The sequence below is a fragment of the Pseudophryne corroboree genome, chromosome 2 (genome assembly GCF_028390025.1).
Source record: "Pseudophryne corroboree isolate aPseCor3 chromosome 2, aPseCor3.hap2, whole genome shotgun sequence".
NCBI classification, from domain to species: Eukaryota; Metazoa; Chordata; class Amphibia; order Anura; family Myobatrachidae; genus Pseudophryne; species Pseudophryne corroboree.
This window is the reverse complement of record NC_086445.1, coordinates 238,772,266-238,800,244: the sequence shown is the minus strand read 5'-3', so window position 1 is coordinate 238,800,244 and position 27,979 is coordinate 238,772,266. Positions and strand designations below refer to the sequence as shown.

The window sequence follows — 27,979 nt, the reverse complement described above, 5'->3', positions numbered from 1 at the left end:
ATTTTTGTACCAATAACTATGTACAAGTATTGCAGACAATCCGCACTTGGGATGGGCGCCCAGCATCCACTACGGACTACGAGAAATAGATTTATCGGTAAGTAAAATCTTATTTTCTCTAACGTCCTAGTGGATGCTGGGGACTCCGTCAGGACCATGGGGATTATACCAAAGCTCCCAAACGGGCGGGAGAGTGCGGATGACTCTGCAGCACCGAATGAGAGAACTCCAGGTCCTCTTTAGCCAGGGTATCAAATTTGTAGAATTTTACAAACGTGTTCTCCCACCGACCACGTAGCTGCTCGGCAGAGTTGTAATGCCGAGACCCCTCGGGCAGCCGCCCAGGATGAGCCCACCTTCCTTGTGGAATGGGCATTTACATATTTTGGCTGTGGCAGGCCTGCCACAGAATGTGCAAGCTGAATTGTACTACATATCCAACTAGCAATCGTCTGCTTAGAAGCAAGAGCACCCAGTTTGTCGGGTGCATACAGGATAACAGCAAGTCAGTTTTCCTGACTCCAGCCGTCCTGGAAACCGATATTTTCAGGGCCCTGACAACAAATAGCAACTTGGAGTCCTCCAAGTCCCTAGTAGCCGCAGGTACCACAATAAGCTGGTTCAGGTGAAACGCTGACACCACCTTAGGGAGAAACTGGGGACGAGTCCGCAGCTCTGCCCTGTCCGAATGGACAATCAGATATGGGCTTTTGTGAGACAAAGCCGCCAATTCTGACACTCGCCTGGCCAAGGCCAGGGCCAACATCATGGTCACTTTCCATGTGAGATATTTCAAATCCACAGATTTGAGCGGTTTAAACCAATGTGATTTGAGGAATCCCAGCACTACGTTGAGATCCCACAGTGCCACTGGAGGCACAAAAGGGGGTTGTATATGCAGTACTCCCTTGACAAACTTCTGGACTTCAGGAACTGAAGTTCTTTCTGGAAGAAAATCGACAGGGCCGAAATTTGAACCTTAATGGACCCCAATCTGAGGCCCATAGACACTCCTGTTTGCAGGAAATGCAGGAATCGACCGAGTTGAAATTTCTTCGTGGAGCCTTCCTGGCCTCACACCACGCAACATATTTTCGCCACATGTGGTGATAATGTTGTGCGGTCACGTCCTTCCTGGCTTTGACCAGGGTAGGAATGACCTCTTCTGGAATGCCTTTTTCCCTTAGGATCCGGCGTTCAACCGCCATGCCGTCAAACGCAGCCGCGGTAAGTCTTGGAACAGACATGGTACGTGCTGAAGCAAGTCCCTTCTTAGCGGCAGAGGTCATGAGTCCTCTGTGAGTATCTCTTGAAGTTCCGGGTACCAAGTCCTTCTTGGCCAATCCGGAGCCACGAGTATAGTTCTTACTCCTCTACGTCTTATAATTCTCAATATCTTGGGTATGAGAAGCAGAGGAGGAAACACATACACCGACTGGTACGCCCACGGTGTTACCAGAACGTCCACAGCTATTGCCTGAAAGTCTCTTGACCTGGCGCAATACCTGTCCAGTTTTTTGTTCAGGCGGGACGCCATCATGTACACCTTTGGTCTTTCCCAACGGTTCACAATCATGTGGAAAACTTCCCGATGAAGTCCCCACTCTCCCGGGTGGAGGTCGTGCCTGCTGAGGAAGTCTGCTTCCCAGTTGTCCACTCCCGAAATGAACACTGCTGACAGTGCTATCACATTGATTTTCCGCCCAGCGAAAAATCCTTGCAGTTTTTGCCATTGCCCTCCTGCTTCTTGTGCCGCCCTGTCTGTTTACGTGGGCGACTGCCGTGATGTTGTCCCACTGGATCAATACCGGCTGACCTTGAAGCAGAGGTCTTGCTAAGCTTAGAGCATTATAAATTGCCCTTAGCTCCAGTATATTTATGTGGAGAAAAGTCTCCAGACTTGATCACACTCCCTGGAAATTTTTTCCCTGTGTGACTGCTCCCCAGCCTCTCAGGCTGGCCTCCGTGGTCACCAGCATCCAATCCTGAATGCCGAATCTGCGGCCCTCTAGAAGATGAGCACTCTGTAACCACCACAGGAGAGACACCCTTGTCCTTGGAGATAGGGTTATCCGCTGATGCATCTGAAGATGCGATCCGGACCATTTGTCCAGCAGATCCCACTGAAAAGTTCTTGCGTGGAATCTGCCGAATGGAATCGCTTCGTAAGAAGCCACCATTTTTCCCAGGACCCTTGTGCAATGATGCACTGACATTTTTCCTGGTTTTAGGAGGTTCCTGACTAGCTCGGATAACTCCCTGGCTTTCTCCTCCGGGAGAAACACCTTTTTCTGGACTGTGTCCAGAATCATCCCTAGGAACAGCAGACGTGTCGTCGGAAACAACTGCGGTTTTGGAATATTTAGAATCCACCCGTGCTGTCGTAGAACTACTTGAGATAGTGCTACTCCGACCTCCAACTGTTCTCTGGACCTTGCTCTTATCAGGAGGTCGTCCATTTTCTTCGAAGAAGAATCATCATTTCGGGCATTACCTTGGTAAAGACCCGGAGTGCCGTGGACAATCCAAACGGCAGCGTCTGAAACTGATAGTGACAGTTCTGTACCACGAACCTGAGATACCCTTGGTGAGAAGGGCAATTTGGGACATGGAGGTAAGCATCCCTGATGTCCCGGGACACCATATAGTCCCCTTCTTCCTGGTTCGCTATCACTGCTCTGAGTGACTCCATCTTGATTTGAACCTTTGTAAGTGTTCAAATATTTCAGATTTAGAATAGGTCTCACCGAGCCTTCTGGTTTCAGTACCACAATATAGTGTGGAATAATACTCTTTCCTTGTTGTAGGAGGGGTACTTTGATTATCACCTGCTGGGAATACAGCTTGTGAATTGTTTCCAATACTGCCTCCCTGTCGGAGGGAGACGTTGGTAAAGCAGACTTCAGGAACCTGCGAGGGGAAACGTCTCGACTTTCCAATTTTTACCCCTGGGATACTACTTGTAGGATCCAGGGGTCCTGTACGGCTCCAGCGTCATGCTGAGAACTTGGCAGAAGCGGTGGAAGGCTTCTGTTCCTGGGAATGGGCTGCCTGCTGCAGTCTTCTTCCCTTTCCTCTATCCCTGGGCAGATATGCTTATGGGGACGAAAGGACTGAGGCTGAAAAGACGGTGTCTTTTTCTGCATAGATGTGACTTAGGGTAAAAACGGTGGATTTCCCAGCAGTTGCCGTGGCCACCAGGTCCGATGGACCGACCCCAAATAACTCCTCCCCTTTATACGGAAATACATCTTTGTGCCGTTTGGAATCTGCATCACCTGACCACTGTCGTGTCCATAAACATCTTTTGGCAGATATGGACATCGCACTTACTCTTGATGCCAGAGTGCAAATATCCCTCTGTGCATCTCGCATATATAGAAATGCATTCTTTAAATGCTCTATAGTAAATAAAATACTGTCCCTGTCAAGGGTATCAATATTTTCAGTCAGGGAATCCGACCAAGCCACCCCCGCGCTGCACATCCAGGCTGAGGCGATCGCTGGTCGCAGTATAACACCAGTATGTGTGTATATACTTTTTAGGATATTTTCCAGCCTCCTATCAGCTGGCTCCTTGAGGGCGGCCGTATCTGGAGACGGTACCGCCACTTGTTTTGATAAGCGTGTGAGCGCCTTATCCACCCTAAGGGGTGTTTCCCAACGCGCCCTAACTTCTGGCGGGAAAGGGTATACCGCCAATAATTTTCTATCGGGGGAACCCCGCGCCTCATCACACACTTCATTTAATTTATCTGATTCAGGAAAAACTATAGGTAGTTTTTCCACACCCCACATAATACCCTTTTTTGTGGTACTTGTAGTATCAGAAATATGTAACACCTCCTTCATTGCCCTTAACAAGTAACGTGTGGCCCTAAAGGAAAATACGTTTGTTTCTTCACCGTCGACACTGGGGTCAGTGTCCGTGTCTGAGGTAAAATGGGCATTATAACGTCCCTGACGGTGTTTTAGACGCCTGGACAGATACTAATATGTTTGCCGGCCGTCTCATGTCATCAACCGACTTGCAGCGTGTTGACATTATCACGTAATTCCTTAAATAAGCCATCTATTCCGGTGTCGACTCCCTAGAGAGTGACATCACCATTACAGGCAATTTGCTCCGCCTCCCAACATCGTCCTCATACATGTCGACACACACGTACCGACACACAGCACACACACAGGGAATGCTCTGATAGAGGACAGGACCCCACTAGCCCTTTGGGGAGACAGAGGGAGAGTTTGCCAGCACACACCAAAAACGCTATAATTATACAGGGACAACCTTTATATAAGTGTTTTTCCCTTATAGCATTTTAATATATATATACATATCGCCAAATAAGTGCCCCCCCTCTCTGTTTTAACCCTGTTTCTGTAGTGCAGTGCAGGGGAGAGCCTGGGAGCCTTCCCACCAGCATTTCTGTGAGGGAAAATGGCGCTGTGTGCTGAGGAGAATAGGCCCCGCCCCCTTTTCGGCGGGCTTCTTCTCCCGTTTTTCTGAGACCTGGCAGGGGTTAAATACATCCATATAGCCCCCAGGGGCTATATGTGATGTATTTTTAGCCAGAATAAGGTACTATCATTGCTGCCCAGGGCGCGCCCCCCCAGCGCCCTGCACCCTCAGTGACCGCTGCTATGAAGTGTGCTGACAACAATGGCGCACAGCTGCAGTGCTGTGCGCTACCCTATGAAGACTGAAGAGTCTTCTGCCGCCGTTTCTGGACCTTCACTTTTCGGCATCTGCAAGGGGGATCGGCGGCGCGGCTCCGGGACGAACCCCAGGGTGAGACCTGTGTTCCGACTCCCTCTGGAGCTAATGGTGTCCAGTAGCCTAAGAAGCCAATCCATCCTGCACGCAGGTGAGTTCACTTCTCTCCCCTAAGTCCCTCGTAGCAGTGAGCCTGTTGCCAGGACTCACTGAAAATAAAAAACCTAACAAACTTTTACTCTAAGCAGCTCTTTAGGAGAGCCACCTAGATTGCACCCTTCTCGGCCGGGCACAAAAATCTAACTGAGGCTTGGAGGAGGGTCATGGGGGGAGGAGCCAGTGCACACCACCTGATCCTAAAGCTTTTACTTTTGTGCCCTGTCTCCTGCGGAGCCGCTATCCCCCCATGGTCCTGACGGAGTCCCCAGCATCCACTAGGACGTTAGAGAAATACAGTTGGGCACTGTATATATGTATGAGCCCCCGCCATTTTTTCTCCACAGCTCCGCTGAGAGGAAGCTCCCCAGGCTCTCCCCTGCAGATACACGGTAGAAGAGGGAAAAAAGAGAGGGGGGGCACATAATTAGGTGCAAAAATCAATATAAACAGCAGCTACTGGGTTAACATTAAGTTACTGTGTTATTCCTGGGTTTATAGCGCTGGGGTGTGTGCTGGCATACTCTCTCTCTGTCTCCAAAGGGCCTTGTGGGGGAACGGTCTTCAAAAAGGGCATTCCCTGTGTGTGTGGTGTGTCGGTACGCTTGTGTCGACATGTTTGACGAGGAAGGCTATGTGGAAGCAGAGCGGGAGCAAATGAATGTGGTGTCTCCACCGACGGCGCCGACACCTGATTGGATGGATATGTGGAAGGTTTTAAATGATAATGTTAATTCATTGCATAAAAGGTTAGAAAAAGCTGAAGCCTCAGGACAGTCAGGGTCTCAACCCGTGCCTGATCCTATGTCGCAGAGACCGTCAGGGTCTCAGAAGCGCCCACTATCCCAAATTGTTGACACAGATACAGACATGGATTCTGACTCCAGTGTCGATTACGATGATGCAAAGTTACAGCCTAAACTGGCTAAATCCATCCGTTATATGATTATAGCAATTAAGGATGTGTTGCACATCACAGAGGAAACCCCAGTCCCTGACAAGAGGGTACATATGTATGGGGAAAAGAAGCCAGAGGTAACCTTTCCCCCCTCACACGAGCTAAATGAGTTATGTGAAAAGGCTTGGGAATCTCCAGATAAAAAACTGCAGATTTCTAAACGGATTCTTATGGCGTATCCTTTCTCGCCAACGGACAGGTTACGCTGGGAATCCTCCCCTAGGGTAGACAAAGCTTTAACACTCTTATCCAAGAAGGTAGCCCTGCCGTCACAGGATACGGCTACCCTCAAAGATGCTGCAGATAGAAAGCAGGAGGGTACCCTGAAGTCCATTTATACACATTCAGGTACCTTACTGAGGCCGGCGATCGAGTCGGCCTGGGTGTGTAGTGCTGTAGCAGCGTGGACGGACACCCTGTCTGAGGAACTTGATACCTTAGACAAGGATACTATATTATTGACCCTGGGGCATATAAAAGACGCTGTCCTATATATGAGAGATGCTCAAAGAGACATTAGTCTACTGGGTTCTTGAATAAATGCTATGTCGATTTTTGCCAAAAGGGTCTTGTGGACTCGGCCATGGACAGGTGATGCCGACTCAAAAAGGCATATGGAGGTTTTACCTTACAAGGGTGAGGAATTGTTTGGGGAGGGTCTATCGGACCTGGTCTCCACAGCTACTGCTGGAAAGTCAAATTTTTTGCCATATGTTTCCTCACAGCCTAAGAAAGCACCGTATTATCAAACGCAGTCCTTTCGATCACAGAAAAGCAAGAAAGTCCGAGGTGCGTCCTTTATTGCCAGGGGCAGAGGAAAGAAGCTGCACAACACAGCTAGTTCCCAGGAACAAGTCCTCCCCGGCTTCCACAAAATCCACCGCATGACGCTGGGGCTCCACAGGCGGAGCTAGGCCCGGTGGGGGGCGCGTCTCCGAAATTTCAGCCACAAGTGGGTTCACTGCCAGTTGGATCCCTGGGCAATAGATATTGTGTCTCAGGGTTACAAGCTGGAATTCGAAGAGATGCCCCCTCACCGATACCTCAAATCTGCAATTCACAAATTGTATCTTCAACAGGTGGTGGTCAAGGTTCCCCTCCTTCAACAAGGAAGGGGTTATTATTCGACCATGTTTGTAGTCCCGAAACCGGACGGTTCGGTCAGACCCATATTGAATTTAAAATCTCTGAACATGTACCTGAAAAGGTTCAAGTTCAAGATGGAATCGCTGTGAGCGGTCATCGCAAGCCTGGAAGGGGGGGATTTTATGGTGTCTCTGGACATAAAGGATGCATACCTTCATGTCCCCATTTTTCCACCTCATCAGGCGTACCTCAGATTTGTGGTACAGGATTGTCATTACCAATTTCAGACGTTGCCGTTTGGTCTTTCCACGGCTCCGAGAATATTTACCAAGGTAATGGCGGAAATGATGGTGCTCCTGCGGAAGCAAGGGGTCACAATAATCCCATACTTGGACGATCTCCTCATAAAAGCGAGATCAAGAGAGCAGTTGCTGAGCAGCGTAGCACTTTCTCTGGAAGTGTTACGGCAACACGGCTGGATTCTAAATATTCCAAAGTCGCAGTTGGTGCCTACGACTCGTCTGCCTTTCCTAGGCATGATTCTAGACACAGACCAGAAAAGGGTTTATCTCCCGATAGAGAAAGTTCAGGAACTCATGACACTGGTCAGGAACCTATTAAAGCCAAAACAGGTGTCAGTGCATCACTGCACTCGAGTCCTGGGAAAGATGGTGGCATCATACGAAGCCATTCCCTTCGGCAGGTTCCATGCGAGGACCTTTCAATGGGACTTACTGGACAAGTGGCCCGGATCGCATCTTCAGATGCATCGGTTAATCACCCTATCCCCCAAGGCCAGGGTGTCTCTCCTGTGGTGGCTGCAGAGTGCTCACCTTCTCGAGGGCCGCAGATTCGGCATTCAGGACTGGGTCCTGGTGACCATGGATGCAAGCCTCCGAGGGTGGGGAGCAGTCACACAGGGAAGAAATTTCCAAGGTTTGTGGTCAAGTCAGGAGACTTGCCTTCACATCAACATCCTGGAACTAAGGGCCATATACAACGCCCTACGACAAGCGGAGACCCTGCTTCGCGACCAACCGGTTCTGATTCAGTCAGACAACATCACCGCAGTGGCTCATGTAAACCGACAAGGCGGCACAAGGAGCAGGGTAGCGATGGCGGAAAATCACGTAAGCGCACTGTCAGCAGTGTTCATCCCGGGAGTGGACAACTGGGAAGCAGACTTCCTCAGCAGACACGACCTCCACCCGGGAGAGTGGGGACTTCATCAGGAAGTCCGCACAGATTGCAAGTCGGTGGGAACTGCCACAGGTGGACATGATGGCATCCCGCCTCAACAAAAAACTACAGAGGTATTGCGCCAGGTCAAGAGACCCTCAGGCGATAGCTGTAGACGCCCTGGTGACACCGTGGGTGTTCCCGGTCGGTCTATGTATTTCCTCCTCTTCCTCTCATACCCAAGGTGCTGAGAATCATAAAAAGAAGAGGAGTGAGAACAATACTCATTGTTCTGGATTGGCCACGCAGGACTTGGTATCCAGATCTGCAAGAAATGCTCACAGAGGACCCGTGGCCTCTTCCTCTAAGACAGGACTTGTTGCAACAGGGGCCCTGTCTGTTCCAAGACTTACCGCGGCTGCGTTTGACGGCATGGCGGTTTAACGTCGGATCCTAGCAGAAAAAGGCATTCCGGATGAGGTCATTCCTACGCTGATAAAGGCTAGGAAGGACGTGACCGCTCAACATTATCACCGTATATGGCGAAAATATGTTGCTTGGTGTGAGGCCAGGAATGCCCCTACGGAGAAATTCCAGCTGGGCCGTTTCCTTCACTTCCTACAGTCAGGAGTGAATTTGGGCCTAAAATTGGGTTCCATTAAGGTCCAGATTTCGGCCCTATCCATTTTCTTTCAAAAGGAGTTGACTTCTATACCTGAAGTTCAGACGTTTGTAAAGGGAGTGCTGCATATTCAGCCCCCTTTTGTGCCTCCAGTGGCACCTTGGGATCTACCTTGAGTTTCCTGAAATCCCACTGGTTTGAACCACCCAAAACGGTGGAGTTGAGATATCTCACGTGGAAGGTGGTCATGCTACTAACCTTGGCTTCGGCTAGGCGTGTGTCAGAGTTGGCGGCTTTGTCACATAAAAGCCCCTATCTGGTTTTCCATGCGGATAGAGCAGAATTGCGGACCCGTCAACAATTTCTGCCGAAAGTGGTTTCATCCTTTCATATAAACCAACCTATTGTGGTGCCTGTGGCTACTACTGACTTGGAGGATTCCGAGTTGCTTGATGTGGTCAGGGCTTTGAAGGTTTATGTAACCAGAACGGCTAGGGTCAGGAAAACAGAGTCTTTGTTTATCCTGTATGTATTCAACAAGCTGGGTGCTCCTGCTTCAAAGCAAACTATTGCTCGCTGGATCTGTAACACGATTCAGCAGGCTCATTCTGCGGCCGGATTGCCGCTGCCAAAATCAGTTAAGGCCCATTCCACTAGGAAGGTGGGCTCTTCTTGGGCGGCTGCCCGAGGGGTCTCAGCATTACAACTGTGCCGAGCGGCTACTTGGTCAGGTTCAAACACTTTTGCAAAGTTCTACAAGTTTGATACCCTGGCTGAGGAGGACCTTGTGTTTGCTCAATCGGTGCTGCAGAGTCATCCGCACTCTCCCGCCCGTTTGGGAGCTTTGGTATAATCCCCATGGTCCTTACGGAGTCCCCAGCATCCACTAGGACGTTAGAGAAAATAAGATTTTACTTACCGGTAAATCTATTTCTCGTAGTCCGTAGTGGATGCTGGGCGCCCGTCCCAAGTGCGGAATTCTTCTGCAATACTTGTATATAGTTATTGCTTCAATAAGGGTTATGTTATGGTTGCATCAGGGTTGACCTGATGCTCTGTTGTTGTTCATACTGTTAACTGGGTAAGTTTATCACAAGTTATACAGTGTGATTGGTGTGGCTGGTATGAATCTTGCCCTGGATTGCCAAAATCCTTTCCTTGTACTGTCAGCTCTTCCGGGCACAGTTTCTCTAACTGAGGTCTGGAGGAGGGGCATAGAGGGAGGAGCCAGAGCACACCAGAACCTAAATTATTTCTTAAAGTGCCCATGTCTCCTGCGGAGCCCGTCTATTCCCCATGGTCCTTACGGAGTCCCCAGCATCCACTACGGACTACGAGAAATAGATTTACCGGTAAGTAAAATCTTATTTTTCACTACTACAGGGACGCTGCTCAGGCCTCTTATTGCGTCTGCGTGGGTCAGTAGTGCTATTGAAAAGTGGGCGGACACTTTGTCTTCTGATTGGGATACTCTGGATAGAGATAACATCCAGATAACGCTTGGTTATATCAGAGATGCAGCTGCATACTTGAAAGAGGCTGCAAGGGATGCTGGCCTGCTAGGTGCTAAGGCGAATGCTATGTCCGTTGCGGCTAGGCGAGCGCTCTGGACTCACCAGTGGAATGCTGATTCCAAGAGAAATATGAAGTCTCTTCCTTTTAAGAGAGGTGAACTTTTCGGTGACGGTCTTACTGATTTAGTATCGGCAGCTACCGCAGGTAAATCTACCTTTTTACCTTCTGTTCCTACGCAACGGAAGAAACTGCCATTATCAAATGCAGTCCTTTCGGCCCAACAAGTATAGAAGAGGCAGAGGAAACTTCTTCCTGGCTACCAGAGGTAGAGGCAAGGGGGTACCCGCATCCTCGGGTTCCCAGGAGCAGAAGTCCTCCCCGGCTTCTGCCAAATCCTCCGCATGACGCCAGGTCTCCCTTACAGGGGCCCGCACCGGTGGGGGCACGCCTAAAGCTTTTCAGTCAGGTCTGGGTTCGCTCGGGTCTAGACCCTTGGGTATTGAGTATTGTGTCCCAAGGGTACAAACTGGAGTTTCAAGACGTTCCCCCTCACCGTTTTTTCAAATCAGCCTTACCAGCTTCGCTTCCGGACAGGGCTCTGGTCTGCGGTGCAGTACAAAACTTGTGTCAAAATCAGGTTGTGGTCCCGGTACCCCTGGCGCAGCAGCGGTTTTATTCAAGCCTGTTTGTGGTGCCGAAGCCGGATGGCTCGGTAAGACCAATCCTCAACCTGAAATCTCTCAATTTCTTCCTGGTGAAATTCAAATTCAAGATGGAGTCTCTCAGAGCTGTGATCTCCAGTCTGGAGGAGGGGGAATTCATGGTCTCATTGGACATCAAGGACGCCTACCTTCATGTCCCCATTTATCCTCCTCATCAAAGTTTCCTGAGATTTGCTATCCAGGATATGCACTTCCAGTTTCAGACGTTGCCGTTTGGTCTATCCACGGCTCCGAGGATTTTCACCAAAGTAATGGTAGAAATGATGGTTCTCCTGCGCAAGCAAGGAGTTACAATTATCCCGTACTTGGACAATCTCCTGATAAAGGCGATGTCCAAGGACAAATTGTTGCAGGACATTGCACTGTCCCTGTCAATTCTACAACAGCACGGCTGGCTCCTGAACTTGCCGAAATCACAGTTAATCCCGACAACCCGGTTGGCGTTTTTGGGCTTGATACTGGACACGGTCCAACAGAGAGTGTTTCTCCCCATGGAGAAAGCTCGGTAAATTCTGAGTCTGGTAAGACTCTTGCTAAAACCGAAAACGGTCTCCATTCATCAATGCATTCAATTGCTGGGAAAAATGGTGGCGGCATACGAGGCCCTCCAGTTTGGGAGGTTCCATGCCAGAGTGTTCCAGTGGGACCTGTTGGACAAATGGTCCGGATCCCACCTTCATATGCACCGGAGGATAATTCTATCTCCCAACACCAGAGTCTCACTTCTGTGGTGGCTCCACAGCTCTCACCTGCTTGCGGGACGCCGGTTCGGGATCCAGGACTGGATCATGGTAACCACGAATGCAAGTCTCCGAGGTTGGGGGGCAGTCACTCTGGGGGTGAGCTTCCAAGGAAGATTGTCAAGTCCGGAAACGCATCTTCACATAAATGTTCTGGAACCGAGAGCCATTTACAACGGCCTCCTACAAGCGGAACATCTTCTTCGGAACCTGCCAGTTTTGATCCAATCGGACAATGTCACGGCAGTGGCTTACATCAACCGCCAAGGCGGCACGAGAAGCAGAGCAGCAATGGCAGAAGCCACGAAAATTCTTTGTTGGGCGGAAAAACATACAAGCGCTCTGTTGGCAATATTCATTCCGGGAGTGGACAACTGGGAAGCAGACTTCCTCAGCAGAGACAACCTTCATCCAGGAGAGTGGAGCCTCCATCAGGAGGTCTTCACACTGATAACAGTTCGATGGGGGGTTCCCCATATAGACATGATGGCGTCTCGCCTCAACAGAAAACTTGAGGTATTGTTCCAGGTCCAGGGACCCTCAGGCGGAGGCAGTGGATGCGCTGACAACACCCTGGGTGTTTCCGTCGGTGTACTTTTTCCCTCCCAAAGGTGTTGAGACTTCTAAAAAGAACAAACATTCCAGCGCTCCTTGTGGCCCCAGACTGGCCAAGGAGAACGTGGTACCCGGATCTTCAGACATTACTAGTCGACAATCCCTGGCCTCTTCCTCTTCGCGAGGACCTGCTGCGGCAGGGGCCGTTCGTCCACCAAGACTTACAGCGGTAGCTGTTTGACGGCATGGCGGTTGAACGCCAGATTTTAGCCCGGAAGGGTATTCTCAGTGAAGTCATACCTACTCTTATTCTTGCCAGGAAGGCTGTGACGTCAAAGCACTATCACCGTATTTGGAGGAAATATATTTCCTGGTGCGAGCCCAAGAGGGCTCCAGTAGAGAAATTTGACCTTGGACGTTTTCTCCATTTTCTACAGAATGGAGTGGTTGCGGGCCTTAAATTAGGCTCCATTAAAGTGCAGATTTCTGCCTTGTCCATTTTCTTTCAGAAACAATTGGCCTCACTTCCTGAAGTGCAGACCTTTGTGAAAGGGGTGTTGCACATCCAACCTCCTTTTGTGCCCCCTGTGGCACCTTGGGACCTTAACGTCATATTATCGTTCCTTCAGTCACATTGGTTTGAACATTTGCGTAAAGTGGAGTTAAAATTCCTCACTTTGAAAGTTGTCATTTTGTTGGCGTTGACATCCGCATTCCATGAAGATAGAGCAGAGTTGCGAACTCGATAACAATTTCTGCCAAAGGTAGTTTCCTCTTTTCATATCAACCTATTGTGGTGCCAGTGGCTACTGGCACTTTGGCTGAGAATAAGTCTCTGGATGTGGTCAGAGCTTTAAAGATTCATGTAGCCAGGACGGCTCCATTGAGGAAAACAGAGTCTCTGTTTATTTTGTATGCTCCCAATAAGATTGGGTTTCCTGCTTCCAAGCAGACCATTGCCCACTGGATATGTCAGACGATTCAGCAGGCTCATTCAACGGCAGGCTTGCCGTTGCCGAAATCAGTGAAGGCCCATTCCACTAGGAAGGTGGGTTCGTCCTGGGCGGCTGCCCGGGGTGTCTCGGCATTGCAACTTTGCCGAGCTGCTACTTGGTCGGGGTCGAACACGTTTGCTAAATTCTACAAGTTTGATACCTTGGCCGATGAAGACCTTAAATTTGTTCAATCAGTGCTGCCGAGTCATCCGCACTCTCCCGGCCGCTATTGAGCTTTGGTATAAACCCCATGGTCTTTTGAAAGTGCCCAACATCCTCTAGGACGAAATAGAAAATAGGATTTTAAATACCTACTGGTAAATCCTTTTCTATGAGTCCGTAGAGGATGTTGGGCGCCCGTCCCAGTGCGTACTGTATCTTCAGTTTAGTTCTGGTTACACACAGGTTGTATTTTTTTTTTTTTTTTTCTTCAGCTTGTTGCTGAGGTTTTGTCCATGTCCGTTGACATGTGTTCAGTTATCTGCCATGTTATACGCCATGCTTATGGCGTGAGCTGGTGTTGGCTCACCTTGATTGTTAAGTCCTTTCCTCGTAATGTCCGTCTCGCCGGGCACAGTTCCAAACTGAGTCTGGGGAGGGATATAGAGGGAGGAGCCAGGTCACGCCCCTTTGAAAGTCTTAAAGTGCCCATGTCTCCTGCGGATCCCGTCTATACCCCATGGTCTTTTGAGAGTGCCCAACATCCTCTACGGACTCATAGAAAAGGATTTACCGGTAGGTATTTAAAATCCTATTTTAAGACCACCTTACAAAAAGCCCTGGTCCTGTATGCAGTAAGCTGGGGTAAGTGATTAATACAAATAAAACATTTGTGCAGTGGTAACGTATCACAAAACTGCTTTGTTAAAGGAATTCAAGTGGTAAAAACGAAATTATGTAGACATCACAGGGTCCTCCATTAGTAATTGACTTTATGGAAACACTGTAGGGGAGATGTATGAGGCCTTCTAAAGAGTGGGTAAGATGCTCATAGTGACCAATAGTTTTTCAGATACATTCTATAAAATGATAGGTAGAAAGTAGGCAACTTTCCACATTTTAGAAGGCGCAAATACTTTCCCTCTGTTATTTATGTATCCATTGAAATGTTATATCATAATACAGTGGCTCCAAACTCATTCCTCAAGGACCCACAGCAGTTCATGTTTTCCATGTCTCCTCACAGAATCACAAGGGACATAATTAGCTCCACCTGTAGAGATTTTAAAATGTGTCAGTGAGTAATGAGTACACCTGTGCACTGCTAGGTGACCTGGAAAACATGCACTGTTGGAGGTCCTTGAGGACAGAGTTTGGGAACCACTGTCTTAATAGTATCAATGCCAACAGCATCGCCTTCTACAATCTATAGAGAGCCAAGATGTGGCATTTTACATTTTTTGTTTTGTTCTTAAAACAAATACTATTGACTTAGAAGTTGTGTTGGTTTACAAAAGAAAATAGTAACGAAAAATAACAATTGACATTTCTATCACTCATTGTTTTATTTATATTTCAGCTGCTAAAGGGCACAGTACAGCAACGTCAATCTCTAATATTTTTTTTTTAGTTTGTTTTCCATTTCTTAAAAACGAGATTGGTCCTAAAAATATAGAAATGAATAAATTTAAATTCACAGAAAAAACTGTACATTTATCAAAAGTCACTATAACACAGTTTGGTTACATATATATAAAAAATAATATAAGAGAATGTGAGAGCTGGTGGAGTTTTCTAGCGTGGCCCAAGGCATTTTTAAGCTGCCGTACTAACCTAGAATCGGAATCAAAAAGATGCTTGTGGCACGAATAGAAAAACCTGCACTCATACTCTCATTCAGTGTAGCAAAGACTAAACCTGTGTCGTTCCTGTCCTGTTTTATGTGGTTGAGGAGATTTCTGCAATGTATTTGCTACCAGTTTGATAAGAATATATTTCACGGAAGTGACAAGTCTTTAATTTAAATAAACACAGTATTTTAAATAAACCCTTAATATACTAAGAAAATTGTAACACACAGAACTGAAATGATGAGGCCTCTGTAAAAGTAATTTACAAATGGGTTATTGTATCTTAGTGCTTGTGCCACATAGACACTAACAGAACAAAGTGAATTGGTGGGATGTGAAATAACCAGAATATACTTTTCCTTTTTTTTTAACAATAATTTGGTGGTTGATTGTAGGGCTTTACACGCTGTTACAAAAAAAAAAAAAAAAAAAAAAAAAAAAAGACAATAGTTATTATGTAGGCTTCTTATGGAATAATACAAGCTACAGGATGTGGCCGACTGTCCAAGTGTACCAGTCACTCTGCAACAGTGGAGGCATGAACCAGTATTAAGATGAATGCAACCCATCAATTTTTTTGGGACTAATGACATCATTTAAGCACAAAGCGATGATGTCACTAATTCCTAGTGAGCTGATATGAATAGCACTTTATATAAAAAAAAGAGTGGTTCACTTTAAGGTCACACTCCCAGTATCTGAAATGCAAGCTTCCGTCCCATCTAGCTTCACTATGGTCATGTGGTAAAGCAGGTGGCATGGAAGAAGTGTAAGCCCAATGCATAGTGTCTGACAAAAGATAAGAAACATCTTAAAAAGGCTCAATGCAGAAGTATATATTTTAGGATAAAAGTTGCTCTACAAGAAACTATGCAAATGTAAAGCCTGGTAACATTAAATCCAAGAATCGGTGACTATAAACAATGTGAGCTTCCAAAGGAATGCAGTTGCCAGTTTGGAGATCAGAGCTGTAGGGTATCCCAGCTAATTGCATTTTGTGCATAAAATACACAGAGAAAACTTAGTGTAACTATAGCCCACAGAGGAAGCTTACCCATCCCCCTAAAAGTGTTATTTCAGCAATTATGCCCACTCAACCAGCCTTGCATTCATAACAGAATTCATAAAAGAAAACAGACAGAAACAGAGGTTCCACCAATATGTAAAGCAGTCCCGTCACCAGAGCCTCTAGCGTTATACATGGGCAATATGCAATAAAAAAAATAACAATAGGGTTCCCCCGAGCACTCTAATCTGGCAGTCTGAGGAGCCTGCGCTATGAACAGCCCGGGGCTTAACGCATAGTAAAGAAAATCCCCCCCCCCCTTTCTCTAAGGAACCACCCCTTTGTATATTACCTAGTGCCCAAGGAGTTACGCAGCTCAGGAACCGGATGGCTGGCATACTTTAACAAAAAGACACAGTGCTGTTATTAAATCAAATAAATATCTATGCATCTTATAAACTCAATTTAAAGCCTGTTCTCTACTGAATACCAAAATAAAAACAAATCATCCAGAATACAAAAATATATATATATATTTTTTTCACTGCAGTGCCAGAATGCTTTTCTAATCACTCCATCCTTGCCCAGTTCTGTCATTTATGGATTACGCCAAATTGCCTGTATTGGAGCTCAATTCTTGTTCATTTCCTGGTCTAGTATAATACAAATTCAGTGGAAAGGCCTCCGGTTTAATGTTGTCTAATATTTAAACACATTGGGCTGAGTGCATAGGATACTGTGGTTTATTGCTTTACAATGCAACACGCTTGCTGCAAATCTAATATTGCTGTAAATAAGAACTGCACCGTCCCACTGTCACCTGATGAGGAATCAGTGTTATTACTTAGTGCTAAGACACAAGGCAGGGTGATAAATGTCTCCGTATAGTAACTGGTATGATCACTGAATTATCAGACTGAATGTATGAAACGTCGGGTATTTCGGTCACGTTCAGTAAGGATTGCCCTTCTAAAGTGCAAATACAGATACAGTAGAAGTCTGGAGACTGAACTGACACTACAGCTGCAACATGTGACTGTTACTAGAGAGGAAGTTATTTTCTAGGCAGAACTAAGCACAGGAGAGAAGTGGAATGTGCTGGCACTGCTTCTGCAATAATGGAGATATATGGAGAATGCTATAGACTAGAACACAGTTTTAGGTTAATGAAAATGGAATCCCAAAGCAAATGCAATTATTGGGAACAAATAATCTAAAACACGTTCTCTTCTGTTTTACACGTAATGCTTGTTCCCCCATCCACATTTACCATATAGTATGAGTACACATGCATGATAAAACACATAATTTGCATTGGGGACTGTATTAGCTGTAAGGATCAATGATCCCAACAGAAGCTAAAGATAATATAGACCACACACAAAACAAAATTATGTGTACACTAATCTGTATATTCCTCAATTCTACATTAGCGGTGTGATTCCTCCCAGAAGGGCATGAACAGGATACTAGCAGATGGATCACTTGTATCATCAGAAACCATTTGACAGCCAAAGGTTGATGTAATTGAAGGGTAGAGGAACCCTTTCAACAGAAGTCTATATGCTGGAGGCCCTTAGCAGGAATAAATCAATTGTTCTAGCTCCTGCTAATAATATAGTCATTACAGGTTGGTTCTCAAAAGTTTTCCAAAATACACCTTTCAACAAACAATGAGAAGATATTAAATACCACAAGCAAATGGCCTGTACAGCAGAGACAGTGATAAATAAATATACAATGTACAGAAAAAAAAGGATGCCACATCAATTCTCCACCACTAGTCCAACAGTCAAGTGAGAAGGAATAATTGGTAGCAAACATCCTCTGGGAACCCTGTAGTGCTTACGGCCCATAAAGACCAGAGGTACAACACTAGAATTTAGATGGTACCTTTTGGGAAGGGAAAATGTAAAGGTAAAGAAGCCATTGGCATGGGAGGAGGTAGTGCCTAAGGAAGGAAGGGGGTACAAATAATGATAACCAAAGAAGGAAGTCCAGCCCAGAGCACACAGGAATATTGTTCTGTCCAGGCTAGTGCCCAGATTACTGGCCGTATAACACAATACACATTGGAAGGTATGCTATGTATCCGATACCTCCTCTATGGTCCTAACAAAAATGCACAAATGCTCTATTGCTATTAAACATGTCCCGCTGTCCAATTCATCAACTTAAATGATAGCAACAGGAACGGAATGAGCCAATGTTACAACTGGGTAACATGTCGTCTTGTAGTACAAATAACAAGAATGTATATTATTCAGTAACTTTGTGCCCATTTGGTGTGTATGTATTCATTTACGTATACTTGTAAATATATGCATTTCATACATTATGCTCAGAACAGATGTAGGAACACATGTAAATGTGCACATTTCAGTGGTGTTCTGCAAGTTCAGTAGACGAGAAACACTCAGTTGGCATGTCTGCATGAGAGGAATTCCTATAGTCCTTGCATTCAGTGTGCTATGTATGGTCTAACACAGATGTGAATGCAGGGTCGCACAGCCTGGCCACTTATACATACAGTAGAACTTAGAGTGCCTTTGTAACAATATTACTCTAGAGACATTGTAATTGGGGAATGTAAGGGATCCAGACCCACTGGAGAAATTGGGAAGAAAGGAGGGTCCCGGATGACCATAAATTAACCTCTTTGTTGCCAGAATTTTCCCTCAAAGTGGAGCGCAGCACACTGAAAGATGAAGTGACAACAAGAGAGATGAACCCGTTTTAAGTGATGCAGAAGTAATGTTAAATTAGGAAATGATGAACTCCAGTCTCAAAGTGTATTGTTTTGACGTTCTTGATTAAATTCCTCCCAGCGGCTTTCGTAGAAATTCTTCAGAACCAAGCCAGCCTTCCCTACTACAGAGTCATCCTCATTAAACAACTGGCAATTGCTGAACACAAGCTTGGCATCTTCTGCAAATTCTTCACAACTGGAATACCTACAGTGACAGGAGGGGAGATAGATCTGGTTAAATACATGCTGGCTTACGCGTTATATCAGAAACATGATTCTCCTATTTAGCTCTCATTTATTAACAGTTTCTTATATAGCGCAGCAAATTCCGTTGCGCTTTACAATTGGAAATAACAATGATATAACAAACTGGGTGATAATAAACAGTCATAGAGGTAGGAAGGCACTGCCCGCAAGCTTACAATCTATAGATATGAACTAGCGCAAAGATCTAATCTTTCCAGCTGGACCACTGGAAAGATTACAGCATGTGCCACTCCCTTTTCCAGCATATCCATATTACAAACCATATGCGCACATGTAGTAAAAATTTCCACAGCCCGAGAGCGGGTCCGAATACTGTAAACATCACTCTTGGTGAAGATTTTGTACATTTGTCAGAGCACTATGGGCAATGTTGCCTCAAAGGGAGTTTGCCACAGTAATACAGATTTTTTTTTGTTTGTTAATTGCCCAAATAGTACTTTGGTGGGAGGGGGGGGGGGGGGGGGGGGCATATGGGAGGGGGGGGGGGGGGGGGTAATATGTACCATATATAGAGTTTCTTAATATGTTCTATAAAGGGTAAATTCGTTCACAACTTTCATTGAATGAATTTACTCTTTTTAGAACATATTAAGAAACTATATATGGTACATGGTGATGAGGTGATGATTGGATATTAAACATACAGTGGTGGCCAAAATTGCGGACACTTTTTGAAATATTAATGTTTTTCAACTTTGAATGCTTATAAAAACTGTTACACTTCATGCAGTGCAATGATTCGTATATCAAATGAAAGGAAATGTAATGCTTATTATTCCTTACATATGATAAAGGAAATCTTTGAGAAGTCATTACATGTAAACATACCATATACACATATAAGGAGATTTATGGTAAGACCTACCATTGTAAAATCTCTTTCTGCGAGGTACACTGGTTTCCACAGGGAATAACATCGGCGTGTAGAGTTGGATCTTGATCCGAGGCACCAACAGGCTAAAGCTTTGACTGTTCCCGGGATGCACTGCACCGCCTCCTCTATAGCCCCGCCTCCAGGCACTGGAGCTCAGTTTTGTTAACCAGTTTAATGCAGTAGCAGGTAAGAGAGACGGTAGATGATAGTCACATAGACCCACATTCTCACGACAGGAGAAGGGACTAGCGGGCTAATGCCATAAGCGGGCTAATGCCATACAAACCCAAAGAAGCTAAGTGCTCTGTGGGTGGCTCTGTGGAAATCAATGTACCTCGCAGAAAGAGATTTAACAATGGTAAGTCTTATCATAAATCTCCTTATCTGCAGCGGGATACACTGGGATTCCACAGGGAATAACATCGGGGATGTCCTAAAGCAGTTCCTCATGGGAGGGGACGCACTGTAGCGGCACAAGAACCCGGCATCCAAAGGAAGCATCCTGGGAGGAGGAAGTATCAAAGGCATAGAACAGTGTTTCCCAAGCTCTGTCCTCAAGGCACACCAACAGTTCTGGTTTTAGTGATTTCCAGGCTTGAACACAGGTGACTTAATTAGTACCTGTTATTTTGATTTAACCATCTGTGCTGAAGCCTGGATATCACTAAAACCTGTACTGTTGGTGTGCCTTGAGGACCACGGTTGGGAATGCCTGGCATAGAACCACTGAGGACCACGTAGCTGCCTTGCACAATTGTTCAGCGGACGTGCCACCCAAGACGGTCCAACAGACAGAGTAGAATGGGCCTTAATGGCAGCAGGAGCTGGGAGTCCAGCCTGTGCATAAGCTTGTGCAATCCCCATTCTAATCCATCTGGCCAAGGTCTGCTTATTCGCAGGCCAGCCACATTTGTGAAAACCAAAAAGTACAAAAAGAGAATCTGACCTCCTGATAGAGGCAGTCCTTTCTACATATATACGGAGAGCCCGTACCACATCCAAAGACCGCTCTTTGGAGAACAAACTAGGAGAGATAAAGGCCGGAACCACAATCTCTTGGTTAATGTGGAAAGATGACACCACCTTAGGTAGATAACCAGGGCGAGTTCTAAGAACTGCCCTGTCACAGGGAAAAATCAGAAAGGGTGGACGACAGGACAAAGCGCTTAAGTCTGACACCCTCCTAGCAGAGGCAATAGCCAACAGAAAAATGACCTTAAGCGTAAGGCATTTAAGGTCCACAGACTCAAGAGGTTCAAACACAGGCTCTTGAAGGGCAGTAAGAACAGATAGATCCCATGGAGCCACAGGAAGGACATAGGGAGGCTAAATCCATTGTACGTCCTGAGTGAATGTATGAACAGATACAATTTTTCGCTGAAACAACACCGACAAGGCAGAAATGTGAACCTTGAGGGAGGCTAGTCAAAGTCCTAAATCCAGGCCTTGTTGCAAAAAAATTCAGAAGTCTAGAAGTACTAAACTTGCATGCATCATAATTCTTAGCAGCACACCAGGTGAAGTAAAAATTCCAGACCCTATAATAAATCCGTGCAGAAGCCGGTTTGCGTGCCTTCAAGACAGTTTGAATAACTGCCTCAGAAAATACTTTGGCCCTCAGGAGTGAAGCTTCAAGAGCCACGCTGTCAAAGCCAGTCTTGCCAGGTCCTGGTAAACACAAGGGCCATGAACGAGGAGGTCTGGACACTGAGGAAGTAGAAGGACACGCTCGATCCAGAGACCCTGCAGGTCTGAGAACCAATGCCGTCCGGGCCACGCTGGAGCGACTAGAAGCAGTATTCCCTCCTTCTTGCTTGAACTTCCGTAGTACCCTGGGCAGGAGTGACACTGGAGGGAACACGTATGGCAGCCAAAAGTTCCATGGAATTGCCAGTGCGTCCACGAACGCTGCTTGATGATCCCTTGTCCTTGCTCCGAAGACCAGAACCTTGTGATTGTGTTGAGACGCCATCAGGTCTAAATCTGGTAGACCCCACTTGTCCACAAGGAGTTGGAAGACCTCTGGATGAAGACTCCACTCCGCAGCGTGTACGTCCTGACGGCTGAGGAAGTCCGCTTCCCAGTTGAGGACCCCTGGAATGAACACTACTGATATTGCTGGCAGATGTTGTTCCGCCCATCAAAGAATTTTTGACACTTCCATCATTGCCAGGCGGCTTCGAGTGCCGCCTTGATGATTTATGTACGCCACCGTGGTGGCGTTGTCTGATTGTACTTGAACAGGCCTGTTCTATAAGAAAAGCAGGGCCAGTGTCAACGCATTGAACACTGCCCGCAATTCCAGAATGTTTATCGGGAGGAGAGATTCCTCCCTGGTCCACCGACCTTGGAGAGAGTGTTGATCCAACACCATGCCCAAACCCAGCAGACTGACATCCGTCGTTAGGAGGACCCAGTTGGAGATCCAGAAGGGACGATCCCTGCTCAATTGTTGGTCCTGTAGCCACCAACTCAGTGACAGAAGAACCTCCGGAGTCAAGGAGACATTTGAGACCTGATCCGGTAAGGCAGGCCATCCCACTTAACCTCTGTAGAGGGCGGGAATGAAACTGAGCGTACTCTACCATGTCGAAAGCAGACACCATGAGGCCTAGTACTTGCATCGCCGAGTGTATTAACACTCTTTGGCGAGAGAGGAAGTATCTGATTTAGTCCTGAAGTTTCAGGACCTTCTCTGGAGACGAGAACAAACGTTGGTTGTGTGTGTCCAGCAATGCCCCCAGGTGCACCATGCTCTGAGCCGGGACCAGTGAGGATTTCTTCCAGTTGATGAGCCACCCATGCGCTTGCAGGAATCGGACCGTCAGTTCCAGATGACGGAGGAGAACCTCTGGGGAGTTCGCCAGGATCAACAAGTCGTCCAGATACGGCAGGATCCTGATACCCTGACGGCAGAGAAGTGCCGCCATGACCTTGGTGAAGATCCGAGGAGCCGTGGTCAGTCCGAAAGGCAAGGCTTGGAACTGATAATGAAGGTTGCCAATAGCAAACCAAAGATATTGCTGATGTGACATGGCAATAGGTATGTTTAGATAAGCATCCTGTATATTCAGGGATACCATATCGTCCTTGGGTTCCATAGCCAGTACAATAGAGCGCAGAGTTTCCAAACGGAATTTGGACACCCTCACAAACTTGTTCAAAGATTTGAGGTTGAGTATAGGTTGGGAGGATCCATTCGGCTTCGGAACTATAAACAGCGTCGAATAGTATCCCCTGCCTCTCTGAGACAAAGGCACCGGCACTATCACTCCTGTATCTAGGAGGGATTGGACAACCAAATGTAGAGTTTGTGCTTTTAACGGATCCGAAGGGTTAACCGTTGAGCAAAACTGGCGACGGGGACATCTCATGAAAGAGATCACGTACCCGTGAGAGACCACTTCCTGCACTCAGGCATCCGAAGTTGTCTTTAACCATACCTGTGCAAACTGCAGAAGTCGGCCTCCCACACTGGGAGGCCCGCCCCGTCATGCAGCAACCTTTTCCGGTTTGGAAGCAGGCTGACGGGCGGACCAAGAACGTTTAGGTTTGGGCTTAGAGGACTTGGAAGTGCGAGCCTGTCTCGGGTACGCCTGACCCTTTGCTTTACCTGGAGGTCGAAACGAACGAATAGTAGTACTCTTAGCCTTCGGAACCGAAGGATTAGTACTTGGGAGAAACGCAATCTTGGCCGACGCCAAGTCGGTCACAATTTTATTCAGATCATCTCCAAATAGTATATCTCCCTTTAAAGGGAGTACCTCCAAGATCTTCTTAGAGTCCAGGTCCACCGACCAGGACCGTAACCACAGAACCCGGCGAGCCAGGATAGACATAGTAGATGCCTTGGCTGCCATAATGCCTGCATCAGTGGCCGCCTCCTGAATATAGTGGGAGGCTGGGGTAATATAGGACAGATATTGTCTGGCAGTGTCAGAAAAAATAAGATTTTAAACCTACCGGTAAATCTTTTTCTCCTAGTCCGTAGAGGATGCTGGGGACTCCGCAAGGACCATGGGGTATAGACGGGCTCCGCAGGAGACATGGGCACTCTAAGACTTTAGATGGGTGTGAACTGGCTCCTCCCTCTATGCCCCTCCTCCAGACCTCAGTTAAAGAACTGTGCCCAGAGGAGACGGACAGTACGAGGAAAGGATTTTTGTTAATCTAAGGGCGAGATACATACCAGCCCACACCATACAATATGGAAAATAGCAAACCAGTTAACAGTATGAATAAAACAGCATCAGTCCGAGACTGATCACAACTGTAACATAACCCTTATGTAAGCAACAACTATATACAAGCCTTGCAGAAAGTGTCCGCACTGGGACGGGCGCCCAGCATTCTCTACGGACTAGGAGAAAAAGATTTACCGGTAGGTTTAAAATCTTATTTTCTCTTACGCCCTAGAGGATGCTGGGGACTCGGTAAGGACCATGGGGATTATACCAAAGCTCCAGACCGGGCGGGAGAGTGCGGATGACTCTACAGCACCGATTGAGCAAACATGAGGTCCTCATCAGCCAGGGTATAAAACTTGTAGAATTTTGCAAAAGTGTTTGAACCCGACCAAGTAGCTGCTCGGCACAGCTGTAATGCCGAGACGCCTCGGGCAGCCGCCCGAGAAGAGACCACCTTCCTAGTGTAATGGGCCTTTACCGAATTTGGTAACGGCAATCCCGCCGTAGAATGAGCCTGCTGAATCGTGTTACAGATCCAGCGAGCAATAGTCTGCTTAGAAGCAGGAGCGCCAACCTTGTTGGCCGCATACAGGACAAACAGTGCCTCTGTTTTCCGAACTCGAGCCGTCCTGGCTACATAAATTTTTAAGGCCCTGACTACATCAAGGGACTTGGAATCCTCCAAGTCACCCGTAGCCACAGGCACCACAATAGGTTGGTTCATATGGAACGATTAAACCACTTTAGGTAGAAATTGAGGACGAGTTCTCAACTCTGCTCGATCCACATGGAAAATCAGATAGGGGCTCTTGTGAGACAAAGCCGCCAATTCGGACACCCGCCTCACAGATGCCAAGGCCAATAACATGACCACTTTCCAAGTGAGAAATTTTAACTCCACCGTTTGAAGAGGTTCAAACCAGTGTGATTTAAGAAACCGTAACACCACGTTAAGGTTCCACGGTGCCACTGGGGGCACAAAAGGAGGTTGGATGTGCAGCACTCCCTTTACAAAAGTCTGGACTTCTGGGAGAGAAGCCAATTCCTTCTGAAAGAATATAGATAAGGCCGAAATCTGCACCTTAATGGAGCCTAACTTAAGGCCCAAATCCACTCCTGTCTGTAGAAAGTGGAGAAAATGCCCCAGCTGAAAATCCTCCGTAGGAGCATGCTTGGCCTCACACCAAAAAATATATTTTCTCCAAATACGGTGATAATGCTTCGCCGTTACCTCCTTCCTAGCTTTGATTAGAGTAGGTATGACTTCCCCCGGAATACCTTTCCTAGCTAGGATTTGGTGTTCAACCGCCATGCCGTCAAACGTAACCGCGGTAAGTCTTGGAACACACAGGGCCCCTGTTGTAACAGGTCCTCCCCGGGAGGAAGAGGCCACGGATCTTCCGCGATCATTTCCTGAAGATCTGAATACCAGGCCCTTCGAGGCCAATCTGGAACAATGATTATTGTCTGCACTCTTGTTTGTCTTATGATTCTCAATATTTTTGAGATGAGTGGAAGTGGAGGGAACACATAGACCGACTGAAACACCCACGGTGTCACTAGTGCGTCCACCGCCACTGCCTGAGGGTCCCTTGACCTGGAACAACACGTCCGAAGCTTTTTGTTGAGGCATGACGCCATCATGTCTATTTGAGGAAGTCCCCAACGACTTGTTATCTCTGCAAAGACCTCTTGATGAAGTCCCCACTCTCCTGGATGGAGATCGTGTCTGCTGAGGAAGTCTGCTTCCCAGTTGTCCACTCCTGGAATGAAGACAGCTAACAGAGCGCATGAGTTTCCGCCCAGCGAAGAATCCTGGTGGCTTCTGCCATTGCTGCTCTGCTCCTTGTCCCGCCCTGGCGGTTTACATGCGCCACGGCTGTGACGTTGTCTGATTGGATCAGAACGGGCAGGTTGCGAAGAAAACTCTCAGCCTGTTGCAGGCCGTTGTATATGGCCCTTAATTCCAGCACATTGATGTGTAGACAAGCCTACTAGCTTGACCATATACCCTGAAAATTTCTTCCTTGTGTGACAGCTCCCCATCCTCGGAGGCTCGCGTCCGTGGTCACAAGAACCCAATCTTGAATGCCGAACCTGCGACCCTCTAGAAGGTGAGCACTGTGGAGCCACCACAGGAGAGAGACCCTGGCCTTGGGGGACAGGCTTATCCTCTGATGTATCTGTAGATGGGACTCTGACCATTTGTCCAGAAGGTCCCACTGAAAAGTTCTTGCATGGAACCTGCCGAACGGAATGGCCTCGTAGGCTGCCACCATTTTTCCCAATACTCGAGTGCATTGATGAACTGACACTCTTTTTGGTTTCAGCAGGTCCTTGACCATGCTCTTGAGTTCCTGGGCTTTTTCCATTGGGAGAAAAACCCTCTTTTTTTCCGTGTCCAGAACCATGCCCAAAAATGACAGCCGAGTCGTCGGAACCAACTGCGACTTCGGTAGATTTAGAATCCAGCCGCGTTGTTGTAGTACTCTCAGGGAGAGAGACACGCTCTTTAGTAACTGATCTCTCGATCTTGCCTTTATCAGGAGATCGTCCAAGTATGGGATAATTGTGACCCCCTGCTTGCGCAGGAGCACCATAATTTCCGCCATCACCTTGGTGAAAATTCTCGGGGCCGTGAAAAGCCCAAACGGCAACGTCTGAAACTGGTAATGACAATCCTGTACAGCGAATCTCAGGTACGCCTGATGAGGAGGATATATGGGGACATGAAGGTAAGCATCCTTTATGTCTAGTGACACCATAAAATCCCCCCCCCCCCTTCGAGGCTGGAGATCACTGCCCCGGAGAGATTCCATCTTGAATTTGAACCTTTTCAAATATAGGTTTAGGGATTTTAGATTCAGGATTGGTCTGACCGAGCCATCCGGCTTCAGTACCACAAATAGGGTTGAATAAAACCCTTTTCCCTGTTGTCCTAGGGGAACCTTGATAATCACCTGCTGTTGACACAGCTTTTGTATGGCAGCTGAAACAATTTCCCTCTCTGGGGGGAGAAGCTGGCAAGGCCGATTTGAAAAATCGGTGTGGAGGTACATCTTCGAACTCCAGTTTGTAGCCTTGGGATACAATTTCAATCACCGAAGAATCCAAATCCGACTGAACCCAGACCTGGCTGAAGAGACGAAGATGTGCCCCCACCGGTGCGGACTCCCCCAGCGGAGCCCCAGCGTCATGCGGTGGATTTTGTAGAGGCCGGGGAGGATTTTTGTTCCTGGGAACTAGCTGTAGCTGGTGTTCTTTTCCCTCTACCTCTGGCGAGGAAGGAAGAGCCCCGACCCCCGAAAGGACTGCATCTGGTATTGAGGTGTTTTCTTTTGCTGTGGGGGAACATAAGGCAAAAAAGAAGACTTACCTGCGGTAGCTGTGGAAACCAGGTCCGCGAGGCCCTCCCCAAATAAAACTTCACCCTCGTAAAGCAAAGCCTCCATAAGTCTCTTTGAATCAGCATCACCCGTCCATTGACGGGTCCACAGGGACCTTCTAGCAGAAACTGCCATGGCATTGGCTCTTGAACCCAACAGCCCAATATCTCGCGCAGCCTCTCTCATATATAATGCTGCGTCCTTAATGTGACCCAAGGTCAACAAAATACTATCCTTATCTAAGGTGTCAATGTCCGATGACAAGTTATCTAGCCACGCTGCAATTGCGCTACCAACCCACGCCGACGCTACTGCAGGCCTGAGTAGGGCTCCCTTATGCGCGTAAATTGATTTTAAGGTAGTTTCCTGCCTGTGATCCGCAGGATCCTTTAGGGCCGCCGTGTCCGGACACGGTAGCGCCACCTTTTTGGATAAGCGCGTTAAGTCCTTGTCCACCGTGGGCGAGGATTCCCAC

General features: G+C 47.2%; 1 protein-coding gene across 6 annotated transcripts in view; it reads right to left on the bottom strand.

The window, feature by feature from the left end:
- The window catches only part of BAZ2A (bromodomain adjacent to zinc finger domain 2A), a 441,771-nt gene that overhangs the window by 28,771 nt on the left and 385,021 nt on the right, over positions 1-27,979 (bottom strand). For 5 of the 6 annotated variants that reach the window (XM_063952546.1, XM_063952545.1, XM_063952543.1 and 2 more), the window contains one exon: positions 14,726-18,995. The exons of the other annotated variant lie outside the window; for it this stretch is intronic. In XM_063952546.1, coding sequence (XP_063808616.1) covers positions 18,827-18,995 — 169 coding nt within the window. In that variant the 3' untranslated portion in view covers positions 14,726-18,826. Of the gene's footprint in view, positions 1-14,725; positions 18,996-27,979 lie in introns of those variants that run through there. 6 annotated transcript variants of the gene reach the window in all.